Source organism: Macaca nemestrina, chromosome 1 (assembly GCF_043159975.1).
Source record: "Macaca nemestrina isolate mMacNem1 chromosome 1, mMacNem.hap1, whole genome shotgun sequence".
NCBI lineage: Eukaryota > Metazoa > Chordata > Mammalia > Primates > Cercopithecidae > Macaca > Macaca nemestrina.
The window spans coordinates 96875821-96892397 of NC_092125.1; the positions used below are offsets into that span (position 1 = coordinate 96875821).

A 16577-nucleotide genomic window follows, 5' to 3' on the forward strand; every position below is an offset into this window, starting at 1 on the left:
ACAGAGTCTCGCTCCGTCAGCAGGCTGGAGTGTAGTGGTGCGATCTTGGCTCACTGTAACCTCTGCCTCCCGGGTTCAAGTGATTCTCCTGCCTCAGCCTCCCAAGTAACTGGGACTACAGGCACACGCCACCACACTCGGCTAATTTTTGTTTTTTTTTTTTTTTTTTTTTTCAGTAGAGACAGGGTTTCACCATGTTGGCCAGGCTGGTCTTGAACTCCTGACCTCAAGTGATCTGCTTGCCTCAGCCTCCCAAAGTATTGGGATTACAGGCGTGAGCCACCGTGCCCAGCCAATAAAACTTCTTTATCATAGGGGTGGAAATCAGCTCCTATGTTTATCCCACTTTCAACTGTTCTAAAGAGACCACAATTTAACAATATTTTCTGAAAGTCATGGAGTAAAATTAAGCCTAATTGTGAGAGTCTAGACCCAAAGGCTCATTTTAAAATGTCCTAGAGCTCAGAAGTGATGAGGAATAAGAAGAAGGAGACCAGGTTGTGTGGCTGTCTCATACAAAACTCATTTCTATAAAGAAGGGGGAGGGCCTGGGCTGTGGAGGCTCAGCATTACCGCAGTCTCTGGATGCCCGCCAGCCTAAGACAGATTGAATTAAGTGAAGTCCAGACAACTTCAGAGCAAGACCATCTGTCTCTCCTTTCCTCAAGATTTTCATTCAAGCCAAGTGATGAAACTACTCTCTTCACTTTTTTCCACTAAAGTTGCTGTTTTCAAGGTGTTGTGACTTTTGAAAGATGGGCTGAACTGCTGGAGGTGCTCAGAGAGACTAGAATAGAGTTCTATTCACAATAGATGCCATTTAATTCTATATTTTACAAATATTTTATCACTCATAGGACACAGCTTGATAACCATCATAATATGTTTTTATTGATGAGTGAATGGATAGGTATGTTTTTTTTTATCATCATAAGTTTATGTTTTGCATGGGCTCATTCTGTTCTCCTGGAAATCAGAAGAACAATATGGTACACAATGATCCCATCCATCCCTGCCAAACCTTGGCCCTGTGATTTATCTACCATGCCCAGTGCTGAGAAACGTGATCAGAAAACTCAAATATTCTGAGAAACATTCTCAGAAAACTAAAAGTATAAACTTATTCTCAGAGACCAGGTAAGAAATTGGTTGTTTGGGGTCGTTTCATTCTAATCTCTAATATAATGACTGAGTCTAAATTCTGGTTTTCATAGTTTTTTTTTTTTTTTTCTGGGGGGGTGGTTTGTGCATGTGCGGACAGTCTGAAACAGACTATATTGGGATTTAAAAAGGATTTCTGTGTATCAAACAAGACAACTCTGTAACCATAACAATAAGGGATTGCCAGTTAATTCTGGACTGGATTCCCCAGAACTGGACTAATTAATATGAGGACATAAAATCCCAGTGTTTCGTATGTTTAGATATGTCAGAGACCAAGGTGCTTTCCTCCCAATAAACAGTCAACTCATATGTTAGAGGCCTATTTAAATAATCCTTTGTTGGACAGCCCCACAAACAGGTGTCCACACTACATACACCCCAGCTCTGACCCATGCCCCATCACTTCCCCAGGAATGATGTAAGACTGTCAAGAGCAAAGGTTACAAAGCCCAGAACTGGCACTGTTTATACAGAAAGGGAGATCCATCAGTAGCATGACTCTTTAATCATTGTTATTTACAATTTATCATCTGACAGACTTACAGAGAATAAATAAAGAAAAGAAAATATACAATTGGTATCACATTTCTTTTTCTAATACAGAGAAATTTTACGTATTCTATTTGGAACGTCTATGATAGTTTTAAGCAGAAATTAAATCCATTTTATCTTTACCCCTTGACAAGACACATCACCTTCCAAAGCCTGCAGAAGGGGGCCCAGATGTTTCCTCATCACAGGAAGAGTGCACCACATGGCTGCAGAAACTCAGTCCTCAGAAAAAGTTACCAGGCAACAGGGTAGAAGAATAGGATATCATGAATAATAAAGGATATATAATGGATAGGCTAGATTACAGACTCTTGGTGTGTTTGCAGGAAGCCTCTTTTCAAGAAAACAGTTTTTCACTGAAAGTGATTACCTTACCCCATTGTGCTTCCTTTGAGTCTCTGCAAATTCTTCCTTGATATGTTCATTGTAATTGTCGATGAGCACAGCTAGCTTGGGACTCAGATTATTTTCCTGCAAGGCACCTGACATTGTTGCATGTTGTTGACAAGGTGTCTGCAGGAGAAACTAGATAGCTTGTTTCAAATAGACTGGGTATAAGGCCAGAGTCTGATCTCTCCCTTTGAATTGGTGTCCTGTGGAGAACTACCTTTCATTGCTGTCTAAATGCCTCAAAAAATTAAGCAGCTCTATAGATCAATTTCTCCATCAAAAAGTATACAGAGAATGCACTTCACCAGGTACGAGTCTGAATATTTTTTTCTCTTTCCTCATTTTGAAAATAAACTCTCCATGTTACAGCAAAAAAATTCTCCCTATATTCACTCTAGTTAACTGGATGACAAGTTTTTGTTTCCATCTTAAATTCATTCAAAAAAACAACATTCAGCAAATATTTATCAAGTGCTCACAATGACCTAGGAACTTAATAAGACACACATTGTTATAAAATTGTGACCCCTTAAATAGGGGACTTAAAAATGTCAATCGTAAAACTCAAAACTGTAATCCACAAAACTGGAGTTTCAACTTCTCCACAGGTTGCTGCTGTGTTTGCAATTAATTTGGTTTAATGTGGTTGTTATTCCATTTAATGACAGCTATTTAGGCAAATAAAACCTCTCTACCACTCTGAAAATAGTATTTTATCAAACATTAGGAGTCTATACCATTGCATTCTCTTCTCTCCACAAGCTATTCCCAGTGCCATTAACTAAGTGCCAACTAACTCTTGACTGAAATACTGGTTTACTCTAAACTCCTCATTTTGTCCCCAGTACTAATCCTACTCACTGTAGAAGCTTCAGGAAATATCTAGAATATCCTGCTATACCTGGTTTTCTAGGCAACAAGCTATGAGCAGTTCTTACTGTCTTTTGTGTTGCCTAATATTTCTAAGTTTGTCTTGGATTGTTTCAGATGCCAAACAGCCTAACTAATCAGAAAATTTAGAAGCAACGTAGGCAGGGTATTGCTCATGATAAAGGAACACATTAATGTGTTATAGTCTCTCTAATACTGTAGAATTTTATCCAGATAGTGTCTTTCCTGTTGTATCCAAGCAAGGCCAGATTACAAATCAGCAAGAATTAAAAGTATCCAGCAACTAAATGAATATGTGTGGAAAAACTGGTGAAATTGAAAAAAGGTCTGTGGTTTAGTTAATAGCATTATGCCAATGTTAATTTTCTGGTTCTGAAAATGGACTAAGTGAAATGTTATAAATGGGGAAAACTGGATCTAGGGTAAGGCCACTTTACTATTTTTGTAACATCTTGTGAGCTTTAAGTTCTTTCAAAATAACAAGTTTTTTTAAAGGAGACACCAACTCAACAATTCTTCACTGCTCTTTGGCACAAGTAATGCAGCTAATTGTAGCAGAAAACTCAAAATGCCAGAAATTAAATCACCATTAACCACTCCAGTCTCTTTCCCTCTAAGTTCAGTTCTTGACAACTTATTACCAAGTGAAAAAAACATTAATCTGTTTTTATTAAAATGTTACATTTCTATTAAGAAGATTTTCCCAGCAAAAATAAGGATCTGCATCTTCCTGGAGATGCAGAAACATTAGGGACCTACCTACCATATGCACTGCCAGAGGACAGAAGTCTTACTGAAAGGGAAAGATTAGGATAGCAAATTCCAGGTCTATAAATTCAACTTACAATCAAAGACTTAGTAGCCATATATTGCAATTTTCTTTTCTTTCTTTCTTTTCTTTCTTTTCTTTCTTTCTTTCTTTCTTTCTTTCTTTCTTTCTTTCTTTCTGTAGTTTTGGGCAAAACATTCACTGTTCTGTTTTAGTATACTTCCTTGGAACATCTTCATCTCTTTCTGTCTTGCAGACACTCCTCTTCTTCTATTCTCCTTTACTCAAAACATATGGTTTAGACCCACATCATGGCTTTGTTGTGGGAAGCCTGGATGGGACTAGAAAAACACATGTTTCCAACATGGTGCATATCTGTTTGTGCAGATATCAGATAAGATTTAATCTTGCCTAACTTATGTGTATTGTTTTGATGTTTGCCTGTGGTTATTCTGGGCACAGCAATGGTGGGCATTATTGAAAATGAACTTTTTTGACAGAGGAAAGATAATAGAACATGAAGATTTATGAACTACCATAAGCTCCCCATCTCTGGGTCTTCATTTCCAAAGCAGCACTTGGGAAACCAAGCCCCGTTCAGGCAAATAGTTGATTACTTCTCACCAGCACTTGAAATGGTCCAGAATACACCAGATGCTCAAACTACCTTCCTCACACACTTCTGAAATGAAAAGGTCATTCCCTGATGATTGCTATATCTTTTCCAAAAGGAACTTCCCCTTTTTTAAAATTCTGAAAAATTCCTTTCCATTTCATACATTGAACCTGACTTCATTTCTTAATAAATATTTTTATCATCTCTATCATCCAGAATTTCTTCTTTCTCCATTCATATTTATCTCTTACTTCAAGATACTTACTTTCCTATTCCCTTTCAAAACTCCTTCTTGTTTCAAAATGGATTCCCAATGGCTCCAGCTACTCCTGTTTCTACTTGCTCAACTTGATCTTTCCCTGTGTCTTTCCTGTGCACTCTCCGTTGCCCCTTTTTTGTGGCCTCCTTTCTAGCCCTCACCTTCCCCCCATTCAGTCATATGCACATTCGCGTATCCTTTTTTTTTTTCACCCCACTTGCATACAATCCTCTTCTTTATACAATCTTAATATACTTGCAAGTGATCTTTCCACAACATTAAAATCACATTTTGCTCCTCAGGCACCGCTTTGCACTTTAGATCTTATCTGGTCACATATGTGTCTGGAAAGCACATCAAGTTTTAGATAGACCTAACTATCAGCACATGAGCCAGCAAGAACATAAATTTAGATCTGGCAATCCCAAAACACAATCTGCACACAAAATAATTCACATATATCATGAAGAAGATAACTTACTGCAAACGTAATAAGGCCCCACAGTCTCTGATCATTTTTTTCAATCTCCTTCTCCAAATAAGTCCTAGCTTTGTTCCTCTAATTCAGATTTGAACTACTTACTATGTAGTTCAAATATGAACTACTTAGTATGAATTCTACACACTAGGCCCTCACCATGTATTCTGTTGGGTTGCTTGGATGTGTGCTACTAAACTCTAAAGGCATGACTAAGCTAGAAACTAAACCTGTGTCTGTAATACAAAGGTCTCAGTGCCAGAAGTTGAAGCCTTCCTCATCCCAGAAAAGGATACAGATATGTATTACATGATAATACATATTGAGCAGCCATCTGAAACAGATTACTTCTATGACTCAAGGCTGGGAAAACTCAGACACTGTAAGTTCATTTTAAATATGATTTTAAAAAAATATGGAAACATAGAATAACCCAGTGAACTGGGGCAGAATCATAAAAAAGAATAAGTGAAGAGATTTTAGGCAAAGGAAGATAAAATAATATTATTTTCTCTTGCTCCATAAGAAGTCATGGCATGGTCTGGATGTAGCCCTACCAGAGGCATGTGGATAAAGAAGAATAGGCTGCAGGTCCTGAGTTCAAGTCCCTTTAATTCTAATGAAGCTTAGAATACTTATTTTGAAAGTGGAGTGTGGCAGGTCCCAAGGTATCTAGCCCTGCACATATCAAATATGCTAATGTATTTGGAAACACCTGGTAAACCTAAGGCACAATACAAATGGCATGTGTTACTATACTACCATTACAGTGATTTCTTCCATGATCTCTTTTGCTGGTTACAATTTTCAGAGCAAGAAATGACCAGATTACTAAATCCATCAGTTATAGATTCAATTATCCAGTTAGTACTGGACGTATCAGAACCAGCAGGGACCTCAAAACTATTTAATCTAATTTCCTCATCCTATAAATAAGAAAACAAAATGCAGAAAGACCAAGTGATTTAGCCAAGATGACACACTTAGTGTGAAGCAGAAAGAGGGTTAAAGCTCCCAAATCAATGTTCTCTTGACTCTCAAACCAATGATTTCTCCAAAGTTAGTCCTGGGATAGACTAAAGCCCAAAGGCATAGGACAACTACGGGGAAAGGACATTTGCTAGGATCAGAATATGACCTAAAAAATGGATCCTGTGGACTTGGGATTTATGCTTATGCTGTGGCCTGGAGCAATGCTGAAGGCTGAATGGGGAAATACACATGTTCCTGAGAAACTGTTGTAGAAGGTAAACTGGTGAGGGCAACAGAGGCAGACCCAAGGGGTCAAGGCCAGTCCTTCTCAGCTTGGGAAGCTGATTTGTAATGTCTTCATGTTTCTCCTCAATGGAAATTAAGAGTTCCTTTTTCTAGCTTCCCACTAAATCTGAAGATTTGTGGAGTGTGAAAGCTCAGAATCTGCTCTGAGCAGATTCCTTCTTGACAGTGGCTCTGTTTCCATGAATTCTGAAGCCACAGCTTTGAGATTTCTTTTCTGCGGGTCACACCATCTCAGAGGCAAGAGCGTGTATACTCAGCAGTAGCAATAGATGCTCATCCTGTGCCTCTCTAGAATCAAGGACTCTCGGAGTTAGAAAGACATTAAACATTGTCTTACACCACCATCTACTTTGTGTTTCAAAACCTCCATTTTCTTTGACAAGAGACTCCCCACCTCTGGTAGCAGCCCATTTATCCTTGTATGTTCTGAGTGCTTTGTTTTCCCCAATAAGGAATGGAAATCAGTCTCCCTGTAACTTCTCCACATTAGTCCTAGGACAACTTTTTTTGGGGACACTCAGAACAGACCTATTCCCTCTTGGACAAGGCCAGTAGGTATTTATGCCTGAGAAATTCAGCCCCAAGCCCAAAGATCCTACAGAGGCTTCATCCTTGAAAACGCTAGAAGATTTGGACAAGATGAACTCAAGAGTCTACTATCAAGATATCAAAACATCAGCCTTTACTGATTAAAAACTCAGATTCTCACTAAAACACACACATGAAAATATCTGAACAAGACAAAGAAAACAACCCTCTTACAAAATCACAAATAAATGGTGGATACCATGTCTGTTATGTGTCCTCCATTGACCTCCTTTCCTATGTCCATTATCTATTCATGAATCCTTCCATCCATGAGGTACTTTTTTTCTGTAAATGACAATCCCCCTTCATACACTCTTGCAGCAAACATTCTTTCCTATCTATATCCCCAGTTGTTTCATATATGAACTTCAACCCTGACCCCTGTCTATGAATGAGCAGAACACCCATTTCAAGAAATTGGGGGGTTTCAAGAATATATCATTCAGTCTGACAGGAGAGAGAAATGCAAACAGTGAGACATGTCCAGAGGCCAAATTAGAAAACCACCTGTGATTAGTTGCTGAATTCTGAGTCCTCAGATTCTCCACATCTATCAAGTGTTTTCCCTAAATTTAATCTCATGTTTCCCAAGACATTAGTATTCTTCAAGTTTTTCTTTCCGAAGATTCTTTTAGAGTGACATGGAAAAGTATTGTAGAATCTGCACATTTATAAGCACAAGCATAGTTAACCTTTATAAATTATCTGAATTTTCTAGCCTTTGTTATCCAACATTTTGGTATATCAAGTAAGATTTTATTTTACTAGATTGTATCTGCCCTAGGCTTTTTTTTTAAGTTCTTTAATGTAAAAAAAAAAAATGTATATATGAGTCAGGAGTAGGGAGTGGGGGTGACCAGGAACAGACAGCAAAGCAAACAAGCCTCTGTCTCTCAGGTTCATTAAATGACCAGATGGAGTGGCATAGGCATGGGTGAGTGGTAGGTCTTGTAGAGAGGACCTGAGCCGTAGGAATGTGGCCAGGCACTGACAGCATCACTCGTCGCCTTGTTGAAGGAGCAGAAGGTGGATTTCTTGGAATGAGGGACGGTTCTTCGTATCTCTTCTCCAGCAGCTAAGCATCAGCTTATACACAGAGTCAGGACAAATGGCTGGTTGAGGGAGGTAAGTCTTTGGGAAAAAAATAAAGGAAAACAAAAGTGAAAGAGACAGAGAATATTACAAAGACGGGGGAAAGGGAAGTATATTTGCATCATGGTTTGATTTGCCCCCTGCCCACTTTCTTGAACTTGATAACTGAAATGGGTGTGGTATCCATTTTTCCTATTCATGAAAGTTTTGAATCATATCAGCCCTTTTCTAAGCTATTCCCTTTGTCTTCTGGAGTTCTCTGGAGCAGAAATTTTTGATGGGCCATTATGTGGTCCCTACTTTCATGCAAAAGATGAAACAACCAAAAAGAGACCAAATCTTCCATTTATGACCAACCCATATTGAAGTCCATCTTGGCTGAGCCAATCATGACAGAGGCAGAAAACAACATTTTTCTTTGGCCCACTCACTTATCTCACGTACTTGGGAGTAAATTTGCCCTTTACTGTGGTAAGAAGGCAAATTGCCTCATAACCAAGATAGCTAATTTAGACTCCCTGCTGCCAAAATATTTACAGAGTATAAAGAGACAATTAAAATCTGAGACCCCTCTCTTATTTTTAATATGCATAATGTATTATCTCTTGTCAATCCCTTATCTATCTTTGACTTACTTGGATCTATTCAAGCCACAGAAGATCCACTTTTTATTGTCTGCAAGATCCTTCCCCAGCTATTATCCTTTTCCTGGTAAAGATGCCATAATCCAAGGGTATGCTGTTGCCAGGCCCCTTTGGGGAGGTGCAGTGCTGTAGTGACTGGCAAGCTTTAAATTCCATACGTCACAGGAATTTTTAATCTATGTCACCCAAAAAAAAGTTTGGAGTATCTTGGCTAGGAATTGAGACTCCTGGGGAGCTTGGGAAACTATCTTTCCCTGAGTCTTGAGATGTCACAATACTCTTGGATTGTCCAAGAGATGCCTTCCAAGAGCAACAAGTTCAGGATATATCTGCCCATTTTCGGACATCCAAGTCTAGAAGCATTGCTAGATAGTCAAAACCAACCCCAATTCTTATACTAAGCTATATTTTAATGAATGCTAATACATCCCCTTTACACTTATATTTATTGACCCAGAAGAAAACCACATGATCTAGATCAAGAAATAGATAAACCATGAGAGACAGGACTGTATTTCCTGCTACCTTTGAGTTGGGGAGAAACCTGACATGACCCTTTATGCCCTCCAAGAGTCAATGAGTTGACACATAGATAAAGCAGAGTGTATGGATGCCTGGGGAGGATACTGGTCTTTCACATCATTTGGATAGTTAGTGACAAAGACTATCATCCACATAGTCTGTCTTCCATCTCAGCCCACTCCTGCTAAGTCAGGACTTTCCATTCTCCATCCTTCAAGGTACACAGGTCCACATCCATTCATCCCCAACAGTTCTTACCTGCCTCCCTTGGTCTCGGAAGAATTCTCCAGTATTCTCAATAACCTGTTCATCTGACAGCTGGGAATAGGGCTGTTCCTGGCAAAAGGTGAAAGTCTCCCACAAAGTAACCCCAAAGGCCCACACATCACTTGCCGTAGTGAACTTGCCCTATTCAAGTAAAGAAAAGAATGGGAAATCAGAATAACCTGTGCACAACAATACCTGGTTAAATTTCATAATCTGGAGCTATACCCCTTCCCCTACCACAGACAAGGAATTCTGAAAATGCCAAGATGTGCATGGAGTATTTAGAAACAGCCCATTCTCTCATTCTCATGATCTCACCTTGGTTTTGTTTCTTTGTGATCCAAGAGCTGAAAAAAATGCAGCCATAAGCTATCTGACTCTGCAACTGAGTGTTAGGTCAACCTTTCAACTCTAGGGTAGCCTTGGGAAAATGCTCCTGAGAAAGGCAAAATCTGAATGGGAAGTCAATCGTTTTTATGTTAGAGATAGAGGACTCTAGTTTAAGTGCCTGCAGTGAATCCAGGACTCTCATTTACCAGTTCAGTTATCATCACAGTGTTGAAAGATAGACTTTAACAAGTGACAGCAATGAGATTCAGGTGTAAATAGCATGCATTGACTACTCACATTTTCTACTCAATACAGACAACAACATTGTGAAGTTGATGATATTATTTATTTTTTAATTTTTTTTTCTTTGAGAAATGGGGTCTTATTATGTTGCCTAGCCTGGAGTGCAATGGCCAGTCACATGTTTGATCTCACTACTGATGAATACGGGAGTTTTGACCTCCTCTGTTTCTGATCTGGGTTGGCTCATCCCTCTTTAGGCAACCTGGCGGTCCACTGCTCCTAGGGGTGACCATATTAATGCCAAACTCGGTGAGGACACCCAATAGGTATAGCGCAGCGCAGCCCAGATTTTCATCCTCCTGTCTCAGCCTCCTGAGTAGCTGGGACTACAGGTACACACCACCATGCCAGTTATCCTTATTTTTTAGATCAGAAAAATGAAACAGGAGCGGTTTCCCAGATTCTCCTGGTTAATAAGGCCATTAGTAGTGGAAAAACCGGATTTGAACCAAGGTCCTCTGAATGTCAGTCTAATATATTGTTTTCAACACCACATAATACCTTTAGGGAGAGTAATGCCTAACTATCCCATTAGAAATGGGTAAAATATAGCAATTCACATACATAGGTGAAAAAGATCTTTATAAGGATTTATGTAAACTGGTGTACATCACAGTATCATTCATAATAGCAGGAAATTGGAAAGTACTTAAATATCAAATTATAGAGGCATTATTAAGTTATAGGATATACCTACACAATGGAATATTATGCAGATAATAAAATGTTAAGTTAAAAATAGAGATAGAGAATTGTATGGCATAGTGTCATCCCAATTATGTAATATAAATTACATGTACGTACATATGTATATAAATGCATGCATAGAAAAAAATTGCATGCATAGAAACAACATATGTATAGAAAAAAGTCCTCAAAGAAAATATACCAAAGCATTGATAGTGGCTATCTTGGTGAGTGGAAGGGAATAACTATACATTTTTTATTTCAAAATTAATTTATAAATCCTATAAGAATATCAGCAGGAAATAAGCAGATTAATCACAAATGAACAAAACCAAATTGGTCTCAGACTTTTTTGTACAATGTTACACAAGAAAAAAGGTAAAATAACATGTACATGGCATTGTAGGAAGTAAAAGTCTAATGAGTCTATAAATCAGCTGAGTGGTTGTAAAATCAACAATAAAAAGTCTCAGGTATGCATGGACAGAAAATATACCTCTAAGAGAGATATTACTCACTTATGGTATGGAATATCAAGAATCGAATAAAAATTAAACAGCAAAGAATGATGAACTTAAAAAGAACATCTTGAAAAGTACTGAAATACAATTATAGGAATTAGTCTATATAATTATGAGAACCATGCTTATGAAACTAATGGAGAAGAAAATATTTTGTATAGGTAACATTTCTTTAAATGATAAGGTTTTTAATACTTTAAGTTAAGAACAATCACTAGGTAGAAATAATAAAGAGAAACAAAGATAATAAATCTCTTATACTTTTTAACTTGTCTCCCTAAATTAAGTGTGTTAATTTTTTAGCAGAAATAGGCAAGCATTAAATAATAAGAGTTAGTACACAAAGAAAATAATTTCAAATCCGAGAAAATATTAGTCTATTGAGTTTGCCTTCTGCTGTCTCAGGTTTGTCTCCACGTGTCGTGCGTGCCAGCCCACAAGCCAGTTGTTAGACAGGGCTTTAAAATGCTGAGAACTCACCAGCAAGATACTTTCCCAAGACATCCAGCGGATAGGGAGCACTGCCCGGCCCTGGATCCGGTAATAGTCACCACTGTACAGGTTCCTGCTCATTCCAAAGTCAGCTATCTTGATTGTGTAGTTCTTACCCACTAAGCAATTTCGTGTGGCCAGATCTCGGTGAACGAAATTAAGAGAGGAAAGGTACTTCATGCCAGAGGCAATTTGGGTAGCCATAAACTTCAGATTGGTGTAACTGAGGAAATAGACAAGAAGACAGAAGGTAGCCTATGGAAACAGGAAGATGTGAAAGGTACACATTCTAAAATTTGTATCAACAAACTAGGGTTGAAAGCTCAACATTCTTTTTCTACTCTTGATGAATCCCTTGCATTCCCCCAAAGGGCAGCTGCTCCATTATTCCCTGCACACTAACTTCCCTCACCATCCCAGAACAGTGATACACTTTAAGGCTCACTGCTCCCTACTTTCAGATCCCAGGTTGCTCTCATCACCACAGGGAGAAGACGGAAGACCTGGCTTGTTTACCTGACGGTGGGTACATTGCTGGAGGAAGAATTAGGGGGCTCATGGCGAGAAAGAAACTGATTGAGATCTCCATTCTCCATGTATTCAGTGATCATGCAGAGAGGGTCATCAGTGATACACACAGCTAATAGATGGATGATGTTTGGGTCCTTGAGCCGAGACATGATCTTTATCTCCTTAAGAAAATCATTCCTTGGGAGGATACAGACATAGATACAATCAGAAGTTGCCAGAGTCAGAATCAAGAGGGAGAAGAATGCACACCAAGGTCTATTCCTAGACATTATACCAAATCTTGTTTCACTTTGGATAACTTTTGAGAGGACAGAGAAATTGACACCTGGATCTGTCTCATTCTATTCCTCCTGAAATATCATGAACCCTTATTCAATTGTAATGTTTTTGAGAACGAGATCCATGATCTATTCACATTTCTATCCCTCACATCTAACAAAATCCCTGCCACACAGAAAGTGATTAATATTTGCTGGATCAAAAATAGGCTGCTAAAAACCACTCTACAAAGTAAAATGTTTCACTGAAAATCGTATCTTAAGTGCACGAGGATATTTACCTTTTTTTTTTTTTTTTTTTTTTAAGCCATGGAGTCACTATATTACTAAAGTGAAGAAATTTTGTATGATGTGAACAACCATACTTTGGCTTACCTGATTACTCTTTATTTTCTCATACTGACTTTTCTTAATGCGGTATGAACCGTCAGTCAGTTGCAACATGTATTTAGTAGCCTGTCCAAAACAGAGCTCTTTAAAGGCTGTGGTAGTCATGTCAAAAGAAGTATTCATTTGACCAAGACTAATAATTGTTTGAGTACATGGCGGCAGACATCCTTGGGTCATAAAGTAGCAAGATTTTGTTAGTGAGGCCTCTAGCCCACATTCCCAAAACTATTGGAGCAGATGAGTTATAAGCCCTCCAACAGTTTTCTAGGAATCCTAGACTGGAAGTCATACTATGTCAATATAAACCACTGGAATCAATGCAGTCCTGATGCAACACCTCCCCTCTTTCATTCCCCCTTCCGTCTCAAACCAGGGGTTTTCATGGCTTGGGAGGGTTCACAGGCCATCCATCACTGCTAAGGACACAGGTGGAGGAATGGCAAACTTCACCAATCGAAACAATGGAGAAAGGCTTTGTCATATCCTATGTCCTGTGGTTTTGTTTTGTTTTGTTTCCCCTCATGCCACTTTCTCCAGTCGTGTGCTAAGATTAATATAAGAAATACTTAATCTCTCTATGAGACCCAGAGAATGTCACTTTTTATTCTTAACAGTATCTTAAAGTTTGAAATTATCAGTTAAATTTCTAAAGCCTCCAGTTTCATTTCCTCACCTTTCTCTCTTCTTTATCTTACATCCTGTCCATTGCAAGACTTTTAGTGAAGTCTATCACTATTCTTGGAATTTATGATAATTTGGAAAATAAGAATAATAAACTTTTTTTTCACTTATGAATATCAGTGAGACAAATCAAGACAACATGAATAGGAAAAATGTATAGGTTATCCAGGTATGGAGATTTCTCTGGGACACATACAACCAGCTTTCAACCAGCTTGTCTCTCTGGGTGAGGATAAACTCACCATTATTGTAATGGAAAGGCTGTCAGACAATGGAGTGTGGCTGGAAACTGCAATTTATGTAGAAAAAGATCCAAGAGATTATTAGCCAGTTTGGAAAACTGCTAGAGAACCGTGGATCCTTTTGCTTTGAGGTTCATAGATAATTTTCCAAATAGAGGTAGCTTCTCATTTTGAGGGTTGCTGGAGATAGAAGAAAAGGAGCATAAAAGAGAAAAAAGGGATGAGAAAATAAATAGAAATGTGAAAAAAGGAGACTGGAAGAGGCTTAGCAAGAAAGTCATGTGTGATTGTGAAGACTTTGTCAAGAGGAGGTAATGACATGCAGGAGTATGTCTGCATGTAAAGACCAAAGAAGTACACATCTAGACAGTTGTATATGTTGGGAAGTACAGTGCTTGTGCACAGGGGGTTAGGAAGTAAATATGTGGCAAGTACAATGGAAAATGTGCCTTTGTGTTTGAAAGAGGTGGAGAAAGAGATGAGGACTGCTGACCCCATCAAAGTAAGAAAAAGGATAACAGTGGAAATGGGAGGCAGCTCACTGACCTCCCCATCTCAAAAGAAAAAATTGCTCAGAAGTATCCAGGAGTATTCCTGGTCCTAAAGATGAAATACATAAAGGAAAATTCAAAATGTAGACCACAGACCTGGCATTCTTGTTGGCATCTGCTCGGAGCATTTTCACAGCCACCAGGACAGGCTGGTTGGCACTGACATCTAGGGCAAAATCTTTGTCTTTGAATTTTTCCATTCCCTCCACTTCACAGAGATGAACCTAGACAAAAGTCATCTAGTCTCAGCATCATCATTTCTCCTGAAGATGTCTCAGTACTCTTGCTGGGCATTTCCTGGAGATAAACTAACTCTTACAACTCAGGCAAAATGATCAAAAGACCAATAAGAAGATATGTGCAACATATCTATGATTCAAATAACTGATAAGATTAAAAACAATGGTAAAGTACCCAGCTAATATGCTACTTTCCTGCCTTAGAAATACACATTGATTGGAACATTAAGTGAATGAATGAATCAGTAACAATATTATATTACAGCATAGCCCAATATAAAATGTCTTTTATTACAAATGCTTGAACTTTGATTCATGAGTCACTGGATCATGTAAAAAAAAGGCAGTTTCCTTAGCATAGGGTTTAGCATTATAAGCAACTCCTGTGTGTTAGCAACAGTATAACAGATACGGGTTTTCAACCCAGGGGACATAATGAGTACATGTCACACCATGAACAGATAACATGGGCCCCTCCACTTCTTGCAACACCAGACCTATCCAAGGAGAGAACATGAGATCCACACTGAAAACCAGTAACACATCTTAGGAAACCAAGTGTTTTATTTGGAGTTTAGATGGCAGTGGTGAAGAGTTCCTATTACAATTCAAAACATTGCTTTGAGCTCCCAGAAGGTTCATGTGACTGATGCAAGAGTGAAAAGTTTAATAATGCATGCATCACTCTGAGGGCAAATGAAAAGAGTACTCCTCCTTATCTTCGTTGGTGATTCACTCCCTAGTGGCTGATTCTGGGACCAAAGGCAGGGGCGAGGTTGTTTTTGACCATTTTACATATAACTCTCATTAAAGGGGAAAAAAACAAAGTGGCTATTGAGAAGCAGAATGTTCCTGGACAGTTCATAAAAGATGATCACATCTTGTGGATCCCACCCTGCATAATCTATTGTAAACATTTTTGAAAATATTGAATGTGTTTCAAGATATCTGAAGTCTAGTGACTTGCCTGCCTTAAAAACTCCTGTATAGAAATCAGAAGTCCCAGGAACTCCACAGCTATTTGACAAAGATGAGGTTGATCCAATACTAGAATCCAGAGGACAACGCAAGGAGAGACAAGTGGAAGAGACACTCTGTTGTGAATCCACCTCTGGAAGGGACTGTTTGTTCTACTGACCATTTTTATCCAACCACCTCCTTCGAGCTCTAAGGGACTGGAGGCCCCACTCAAAGAATCAACTCACCTCCCCAAACTGTCCTTCTCCCAGCTTCTCTTTGAAAGTTAAGAGTTTCCTGGGGAACTCCTCCACAGCCACATCTTTTCCTGAGAGCAGGTCCATGGTGACGGCAGGCACTGAGTATGTGTTGCCTCCTGTCACTCCCTGGAGGTTCACTATGTCAGCCTCTGCATAGTGGGGCACCCCCTCAGGGCCACTGGGCTGGACTGGCTTCACAACACCGCTGCAGCCTGGGAAAACAAGGGCAACGAGCCTCATTCCATGGAGTGTCTTTGGAGATCTCTTCAGGAAGGAACTCTGAGAGGAGGGCTAAAACATGCCCCTGTGAAAGCCTAACCTGCTTCATGACATTCTTACTTGGAAAATGATTTTGCTTCCTCTAAAGATTTTCTTGTGGCCTTCAGAATGTAGAACACAATTTTATTTCTCATTCTTTTCCTCATAATACATGACCATTTACAAATTCTGTGGCTAAACTTGTGGAATTGTGTGGTGAAGCTATAGGAAGGCTCATGGTATATCAGGGTGGGAATATTAAAGGTTGAAGGTTTAATAATGTATTTCCTTAATTTTAAGACACTGTTATTGACTTAAAAACTGATTTTAGGTATAAAAAACTTTCA

The 16577-nt window shown here is 38.9% G+C and overlaps 1 protein-coding gene across 7 annotated transcripts in view; it reads right to left on the minus strand.

Moving 5' to 3' along the window:
* Positions 1 to 869: 869 nt before the first annotated feature.
* The window catches only part of LOC105498234 (discoidin domain receptor tyrosine kinase 2), a 164197-nt gene continuing 148489 nt past the window's right edge, over positions 870 to 16577 (minus strand). For all 7 annotated transcript variants that reach the window (XM_011770243.3, XM_071081961.1, XM_071081969.1 and 4 more), the window contains 6 exons: positions 15961 to 16184; positions 14613 to 14740; positions 12360 to 12551; positions 11832 to 12066; positions 9502 to 9651; positions 870 to 8116 (listed from right to left, as the gene is read on the minus strand). In XM_011770243.3, coding sequence (XP_011768545.1) covers positions 7982 to 8116; positions 9502 to 9651; positions 11832 to 12066; positions 12360 to 12551; positions 14613 to 14740; positions 15961 to 16184 — 1064 coding nt within the window. In that variant the 3' untranslated portion in view covers positions 870 to 7981. The remainder of the gene's footprint in view (positions 8117 to 9501; positions 9652 to 11831; positions 12067 to 12359; positions 12552 to 14612; positions 14741 to 15960; positions 16185 to 16577) is intronic.